The sequence below is a fragment of the Cibotium barometz genome, chromosome 38 (genome assembly GCF_041138505.1).
Source record: "Cibotium barometz isolate CiBa-2024 chromosome 38, ASM4113850v1, whole genome shotgun sequence".
NCBI classification, from domain to species: domain Eukaryota; kingdom Viridiplantae; phylum Streptophyta; class Polypodiopsida; order Cyatheales; family Cibotiaceae; genus Cibotium; species Cibotium barometz.
This window is the reverse complement of record NC_141083.1, coordinates 16,282,954-16,292,664: the sequence shown is the minus strand read 5'-3', so window position 1 is coordinate 16,292,664 and position 9,711 is coordinate 16,282,954. Positions and strand designations below refer to the sequence as shown.

Genomic DNA, 9,711 nt, shown 5'->3' with positions numbered 1-9,711 from the left:
GTGTGAGGATTACTTTTCCTATATTCAAGATTGTATTGTGTATGCTTAGGTTTTATGGATTGGTCTTATGAACCTATGTGTGCAATTTCTCAAAGATGTTGTGTGTGTGTGTGTGTGTGTGTGTGTGTGTGTTTAGGCTATGGCCCACTGGCATAGTTGTCAATGTACATGTGTACATGTGTGTAATTTCTCAAAGAATATTGTGTGTTTAATTTTTTTTAAGGCTTTGGCGCATTGGCATAGTTTTCAATTTACATGTGCAGTTTAGAATTTAATTGCTAATGTTGCCATGCAACCTTATTTAGCCGCCTGGAGCATAGTGAAATATGAATCTCTTTTCCTTGTACGTTTGTATCAGGGCTTGTGTCATCTGCAGTATACAGTCTTGTACGTGCACTCTTACTCAGCTACCTTTCTTCTACAGTCTAATCCTCTGAATTGCTCTCCTTCTTATCTTCTGCTTCACCTTGGTCGCTCTCTCACCTTGCTGCAGGCAAGCTCTCTCTCTCTCTCTCTCACACACACACAGCTCCACTGGACAACTCCATCACCTCCGCCTCTGCACGTTTTGCAGTACTGCGCCGAACTCTACAATGCAAGACACTCTCACTTTCCCAACCCTTGCAGATTCACCCCCTCGATTCGCCTTCCCAGACCCTAGTCACCATGATCGATTCCTGTACAGTCGCATTTCTAGCACCACCTCCACTCCCTTTGTGAGTGCTCCTTCCAGTCCAAGCAGAATAAAAGGCTTCTATTTCAGTGCGCCCACAAGCCCAACTTGGGCTCAAAGGGCACTGCAGATGCAGGATAATGAAGATGGTAGCCCCAAACATTGGGCTCACAAAGGACTGCATATAAACGATGGTGGTAGCCCCAATTCTGCTCAAGTAACACTGCAAATGAGGGATGATAGTAGCACTGACTGGGTTCCACAACCACACCCCATGAAGAATGATGCTACAAGGCATGAAGCTCAGAGAAGGCTAGACATAGAGGATCATGTCAATTTCTATGCATCTGCACCACCTTTTGCAGCTTGGGAGGAGATACCAGGGACTCCTCAAACAAGGGCCAACTGTGAAGCTGAAGAAGACTCAAGCTCCATTTTGCTCTCTGGTAGCTCAGAGTTTGAGTTTAGCGCGCGTTTCTCCGAGATGGAAGAACCTCCCATGTCTCCCACACCCATATCATCCTCATCATCTTCTTTTTTTAAGCATCATGCTTATGATAACCCTGGCCCTAATTATGAGCTCGATTATGCTAATCCTAGGCATCATGAGGCAGTTCATGGAGAGCAACAAACATGGCCCATCCTACCCCCTCCTCACCTCGACAACCCCATGATACCTGTGAGGCAGCTCATCAAAGATGAAGCAGTACAGGTCAAGCATAGCTGCAGATCATTAACCTCTCTCTCGGCACCTCAGTCGCCTTGCTCCCCACGCAAATTCGGCCTCCAACGGGTTCTACGTGGGATCTCTAACCCTGCAGGCACAGCATCTGATCCTTATCTTGCAGCTATGGAGAAGATGGCAAAGAGCAGTGATGATTTTGCTATGGAGGGGATGGCCAAGAATGCCAATAAGAATACTAGAGCCTCTCATGGACATCATAGCAGGACTCAGTCTTCTTCTCCAACATTGAGGATTTTCCACTGGGATGAGCGTTCTTCCAAGTCTAATTCAAGCTCAAATGATTCATTTATGGATGAGATTAAAGATAATCATCATAATCAGAAGGAGATTAAGGCAAGGAATGGTGCAAGTTCATCAAAGGGCTTGAAGAGGTGGAGTCTCAAGGGTTTTTTTCACAGGAAAAGCACCAATGATCTACCTGCAGAACCTAGCAGATCTAGCAACCCAACTAGCCTCAGAAGCTCGGGGCGCTCTAGCTGCAGCAGTTCTATGGAAGAAGCAAATGATGCTAATATGGATGATAGTGCAAAGGTAAGAGGAGTCAATATGGATGATAATGCAAAGTATAGAGGTGTCAACATGGATGATAATGCAAGGATTAGAGGTCTTAATGTAAATGATAATGCAAAGGTAAGAGGTGCTAATTCACCGGCTTCTAGATCTAATGTGCCAACATTAGCAACATTACCATCATCATCATCCTCATCATCCTCATCATCATCATCATCAGGGAACAGCAGCAGGGGGAAGCTCAGTGCCCACAAAGCAACTAAGGGCCCTTATGCTCTCCATTACACTATGCAGAGAGCCCACACAGAAGAGCTCAGAAAGCGGACCTTTCTTCCATACAAACAGGGCTTGCTTGGCTGCTTGGGCTTCTCCTCTAAAAGCTATAGGACTATCACAACCCTGTCTAAGCCATTGCAGTCTGTCTCTTAATTAATCAAATTCCTATCCTATGATTAATAACACCCTTATTAAGCCTATCATGAACTCAGCAGTTTCATACCTATAAATTGCCAGACCTTAATATATTGCAGCCCTTCTCTTCAATGGGTTCTTGGGAGCAGTCCATTCTTAAGAACTTTTAAGTATAGATTAAGCAGCTCTTAAGTAAAAAGAGCTACGGTGATTCGTGTAAACATTTGGCCGTGTACAAAAAGGAAGAAATATTGTCGTTAGTATGGTACCGTCGCAAAAGCAATTTTTTTTCATGCTTTGTTTTTTCAAGGCAAATTTTTTACATGCTTTTTTTTTTCCAAAAAGGTTTTGTTAAGCGATCACTCGGAAAATGGGAAATTTTTATTTTGTTGTGCTTGCTCACTTTGATAAGAGGAGAGGTTCGACACTTTCCCCCTCCCCTTGTGAGTGTGCCAGTTGAGCGGGTACATCATTCATGCACACACTTTTGCTTTACAACTGCATGGCACTTGGTGCATTAAGGTTACTAAGTTATGGGCCTTTATATATATATATACAAACACACACACATATGTATATGTATGTGTGTGTTTGTAATACACATACACATACATATACATATCTGTGTGTTCGTGTATATATATGCATATTTTTTAAATATATGTGTATATATATTTATGTACACCTTACTTACACACTCACACACATATGTGTATGTGTACACACACATGTATATATCAATATGTATGTATATAAACATGTATATATATATATATGTATGTATGTATGTATACACATACATATATACATGTTATATGTGTGTACATAAATATATATGTGTGTGTGTGTGTGTGTGTGTGTGTGTGTGTGTATACATATACACATATACATATACATATATATATATATATGTGTGTGTGTATACATATACATATATATATATATTTACAAATGTGTGTGTGTGTGTGAGTGTGTGTGTATACACACATACACATACATATACACACACACACACACACACATATATATATATGTATGTATGTATGTATATACACACACACACACACACATATATGCATATAAATATGGGTGTGGGTATGTGCATGTATATACATACATACATATGTATGTGTATGTGTATGTGTGTGTGTGCATGTATGCACATAGATACATATATATATTTGTATGTATGTGAGTGAGTGTGTATGTATGTGTACATATATGTGTATGTATGTGTGTATCGTATGTATACATACATACATACATACATATGTATGTATGTATGTATGTACATGTATACATACATACATGCACGTGTGTGTGGGGGGTGGGTGGGTTGGGGGGGAGACACACACACAGAGAGTTAGAGTTATAATCATGTACCTCACATTTACATGAAGCTTGGTAAAACTTAAGCTAGCCTTAGAAGGTTCTTCTTATTTCTTTTTACATGAAGCTTAGTGAAACTTAAGCTAGCATTGGAAGGTTCCTTTTATGTGAATTTTACTCTCCATAAAGTTTAAACATTCAATTACAATGATCATTTCTTATTTACAACACACTAGCCATCAGTAAAAAGTTTTGCAAATGACTAAAATACATTATGTAACTTCAAGGCAGAAAGTCAAAGTTGCTTTTGATCCAAGGAAAGTTTGAACAAATGCTAGCCACTTATGTAAGATAAAATGTATGGAATGAGGTCTTACAAAAAGTGTTGTATGCCAATGAGGTCTGTCTTAAGAGCTCTTTCATTTTGACACCACTTTCATTGCACAAAATGCATGCTAGTGAGCTCTAGCTCTTCCACTTTGACACAACCACTTACATTGCACCACTTTATCTTACTAAGTTGTGAAGGGTCTTCCCCATCTTAAGTTGTGGTAAAAGACAATGAGAGAAAAGTGCACATAGAGACTTAATGTTTTAATGGCTACTTTACATCAATGGAAATATATGAAGCCAAGTCAACACTTCCATATATGCAAGCGTATCTCCCAACACTTCTAGATAAAAACTTGCATATATGAAAGAACAACCCTATCTCCCAAACACTTCTACTTAGCTATAGGCCCAAAGAAATGAAGTTGAAAATGTGTCATCTAATTGTGCCGAGTGTGAACATCCTTCTCTAGTCTTACAAAACGGCATACAACTCTCACAAATGATATATGTAGGTCTCTTTTAGTGAATTTGACATTTTAAACAAAATAATGTGAGTGAAAATTATTCCAATAAATTGCAAGGCAAGCATGGCCATGGCTCCATTTACTCAATGACTAGGCCATTGTACTTTGGAAAGGATTGGAAAGGAAATACACAACTTGAGAGGTGTCCTTATCCATTGAAAAGGGTGATTAGGTCATTTTAGGGGGCATTATAGGATGGGAAAGTTTTTTTGGGTCATTGTAGCAGAGCAAAGGTGATTGGGTCATTGTAGCATGGAAAAGTTAATACGGTGTTGATCCACAACTTAAGGGGGGGCCCTTCCACATGTATAGTTTTCTAACTATAATCATTTTCATATATTTCCATTGATGTAAAGTAGCCATTAAAACATTAAGTCTCTATGTGCACTTTTCTCTCATTGTCTTATAGTTTTCTAACTACAATGGTTATTATGTATTCTTTTCACACACTAATAAGGGTCTTTTATTGTGCTTTTGGTGGAAAGTTAGAAAGAATCTTTGGTTAATTTGTGATGAAAAAATAGTATCTAAATCTTTACATAAATAAGGTAATAAAGTATACCTTGGTTGTGTGTTATAGTCAAGACAAAAAATAATGATACAGTCTTTGTTGTCTCGCCATGCTTAATTATGTTGGCATCCCTCATTTGTTGTTCAAGTTGTGTTTACTTCCTTTGTTATATTTGAGTAAAAAATAAGGTTAGATGTTCACTCACATCGAACTCGGTATAAATTTGTTGGTTCCTCTTATTATCATGAAGAGTTGTGTGTTCGTGCATGTGTGCATGCACTGCATGTGTTTGTAACACATTTAGACACCCCTTTCAAAGAAAAATTTATTGTGGATATGAAAGAAGATTATATAATAAATTCATTAAACATAGATATGATAAATGATAGACTGAATAAAAATAAATAATGATCATTTAGATTAAGGATAGATGGTATAAATGACTTTTACCAACCATATTGAGCATTGAGATGTACTCAAGGAACTATTACTAGACTCACCTTTCAATGTCTCATATTAAAAGGGAGGAGGGAGTTGTTACATGAGATGTACTTAAGGTACTATTACTGGACTCACCTTCTTTCAATGCATCATAAATTAATGAAGGGGAGGAGTTGTTGAAAGAAACCATTAAAAGAAAAAAAATTCGTGAGTTAGTACCATTAATTGGAAAGGCATAAAAAGAAAAAAAAATCATGAGTTAGTACTATGATTTGCTCAATTGGAAAGGCAAGTGTCTTTCACTCACATAACCTAGAATTCTTAAGAACTTTTAAGTATAGATTAAGCAGCTCTTAAGTAAAAAGAGCTACGGTGATTCGTGTAAACATTTGGCCGTGTACAAAAAGGAAGAAATATTGTCGTTAAAGTATGGTACCGTTGCAAAAGCAATTTTCTTACATGCTTTGTTTTTTCAAGACAAATTTTTTACATGCTTTTTTTCCCAAAAAGGTTTCCTGTGAGTGTGCCAGTTGATCGGGTGCTTCCAAAAATCCCATGTACATCATTCATGCACACACTTTTGCTTTACAACTGCATGGCACTTGGTGAATTGAGGTTACTAAGTTATGGGCCTTTATATATATATATATATATATAAACACACACACATATGAATATGTATGTGTGTTTTTGTAATACACATACACATACACATACATATACATATCTGTGTGTTGTGTGTTCGTGTATATATATGCATATTTTTTAAATATATGTGTATATATATTTATGTGTATCCATATATGAATATATGTATATGTGTGTGTGTGTGTATATATATATATATACACACATATATTTATGAGAGAAATATACAAAGAAGTACACTTTACTTACACACTCACACACATATGTGTATGTGTACATACACACACATGTATATATCAATATGTGTGTATATATATATGTATGTATATATATATATATGTATATACATACATATATACATGTTATATGTGTGTGTATATATATATGTGTATATATATATATATGTATATACATACATATATACATGTTATATGTGTGTGTACATAAATATATATCTATGTATGTGTATACATATACACATATTTGTATATGTGTATATGTATACACATATACACATATACACATATACATGTTATATGTGTATATATGTGTACATACATATATACATGTTATATGTGTGTGTACATAAATATATATCTATGTATGTGTATACATATACACATATTTGTATATGTATATAAACAAATATGTATGTGTATACATATACACATATTTGTATATGTATATAAACAAATATGTGTATACATATACACATATTTGTATATGTATAAACAAATGTGTGTGTGTGTGTACACACAGACACATACACATACATATACACACATATACATATATATGTGTGTGTGTGTGTGTGTGTGTGTGTGTGTGTGTGTGTGTGTGTGTGTGTGTGTGTGTGTGTGTGTGTGTATATATGTATGTGTGTATGTATGTATACACACACACACACATATACATACATATAAATATGGGTGTGGGTATGTGCATGTGTATATAGACATATATATGTATGTGTATGTGTGTGTGTGCATGTATATGCATAGATACATATATATATATTTGTATGTATGTGAGTGAGTGTGTATGTATGTGTACATATATGTGTATGTATGTGTGTATCGTGTGTATATATACATACATACAAATGTATGTATGTATGTATATACATGTGTATATACATACATGCACGTGTGTGTGGGGGGGTGGGTGGGTTGGGGGGGGGGGGAGAGACACACACACACACAGTTAGAGTTATAATCATGTACCTCACATATTTACATGAAGCTTGGTAAAACTTAAGCTAGCCTTAGAAGGTTCTTCTTATTTCTTTTTACATGAAGCTTAGTGAAACTTAAGCTAGCATTGAAAGGTTCCTTTTATGTGAATTTTACTCTCCACATAAAGTTTAAACATTCAATTACAACGATCATTTCTTATTTACAACATCAGTAAAAAGTTTTGCAAATGACTAAAATACATTGTGCAACTTCAAGGCAGAAAGTCAAAGTTGCTTTTGATCCAAGGAAAGTTTGAACAAATGCTAGCCACTTATGTAAGATAAAATGTATGGAATGAGGTCTTACAAAAAGTGTTGTGTGGTCTAAGTCTTAAGAGCTCTTTCATTTTGACACCACTTTCATTGCACAAAAAATGCATGCTAGTGAACTCTAGCTCTTCCACTTTGGCACAACCACTTACATTGCACCACTTTATCTTACTAAGTTGTGAAGGGTCTTCCCCATCTTAAGTTGTGGTAAAAGACAATGAGAGAAAAGTGCACATAGAGATTTAATGTTTTAATGGCTACTTTACATCAATGGAAATCTATGAAGCCAAGTCAACACTTCCATATATGCAAGCCTATCTCCCGACACTTCTAGATAAACACTTCCATATATGAAAGAACAACCCTATCTCCCAAACACTTCTACTTAGCTATAGGCCCAAGTCAACACTTCCATATATGCAAGCCTATCTCCCGACACTTCTAGATAAACACTTCCATATATGAAAGAACAACCCTATCTCCCAAACACTTCTACTTAGCTATAGGCCCAAAGAAATGAAGTTGAAAATGTGTCATCTAATTGTGCTGAGTGTGAACATCCTTCTCTAGTCTTACAAAATGTCATACAACTCTCACAATTGATATATGTAGGTCTCTTTTGGTGAATTTGACATTTTAAACAAAATAATGTGAGTGAAAATTATTCCAATAAATTTGAAAATTATTCTACTTAGCTATAGGCCCAAAGAAATGAAGTTGAAAATGTGTCATCTAATTGTGCTGAGTGTGGACATCCTTCTCTAGTCTTACAAAATGGCAAACATCTCTCACAATTGATATATGTAGGTCTCTTTTGGTGAATTTGACATTTTAAACAAAATAATGTGAGTGAAAATTATTCCAATAAATTGCAAGGCAAGCATGGCCATGGCTCCATCTACTCAATGACTAGGCCATTGTACTTTGGAAAGGATTGTGAAGGAAATACACAACTTGAGGTGGAAAGCAAAGGAGAGCCCCACTTAGCAAGAGGAGGAGAGCCCTTCACATAAAGGAGAAATTAGATTTTTTTAATGAGTCATTATTTTCTCATTGAATGAGTCAGGTGTCCTTATCCATTGAAAAAGGTGATTAGGTCATTTTAGGAGGCATTATAGGATGGGAAAGTTTTTTTGGGTCATTGTAGCATAGCAAAGGTGATTGGGTCATTGTAGCATGGAAAAGGTGATACGGTGTTGATCCACAACTTAGGGGGGGGGGGGGGGGGCCTTCCACATGTATAGTTTTCTAACTATAATCATTTTCATATATTTCCATTGATGTAAAGTAGCCATTAAAACATTAAGTCTCTATGTGCACTTTTCTCTCATTGTCTTATAGTTTTCTAACTACAATGGTTATTATGTATTCTTTTCACACACTGATAAGGGTCTTTTATTGGTGGAAAGTTAGAAAGAATCTTTGGTTAATTTGTGATGAAAAAATAGTATCTAAATCTTTACATAAATAAGGTAATAAAGTATACCTTGGTTGTGTGTTATAGTCAAGACAAAAAAATAATGATACAGTCTTTGTTGTCTCGCCATGCTTAATTATGTTGGCATCCCTCATTTGTTGTTCAAGTTGTGTTTACTTCCTTTGTTATATTTGAGTAAAAAATAAGGTTAGATGTTCACTCACATCGAACTAGGTATAAATTTGTTGGTTCCTTTTATTATCATGAAGAGTTGTGTGTTTGTGCATATGTGCATGCACTGCATGTGTTTGTAACACATTTAGACACCCCTTTCAGAGAAAAATTTATTGTGGATATGAAAGAAGATTATATAATAAATTCATTAAACATAGATATAATAAATGATAGACTGAATAAAAATTAACTTGAGGTAAATAATGATCATTTAGATTAAGGATAGATGGTATAAATGACTTTTACCAACCATATTGAACATTGAGATGTACTCAAGGAACTATTACTAGGCTCACCTTTCAATGTCTCATATTAAAAGGGAGGAGGGAGTTGTTACATGAGATGTACTTAAGGTACTATTACTGGACTCACCTTCTTTCAATACATCATAAATTATTGAAGGGGAGGAGTTGTTGAAAGAAACCATTAAA

General features: G+C 35.8%; 1 protein-coding gene across 1 annotated transcript; it reads left to right on the top strand.

The window, feature by feature from the left end:
* The first annotated feature begins 361 nt into the window (after positions 1-361).
* On the top strand, positions 362-2,599 carry LOC147616395 (uncharacterized). The gene has a single exon (XM_086777465.1). The coding sequence runs from the start codon at positions 594-596 to the stop codon at positions 2,355-2,357; it is 1,764 nt and encodes a 587-aa protein (XP_086633591.1). The 5' UTR covers positions 362-593; the 3' UTR covers positions 2,358-2,599.
* Positions 2,600-9,711: the final 7,112 nt, after the last annotated feature.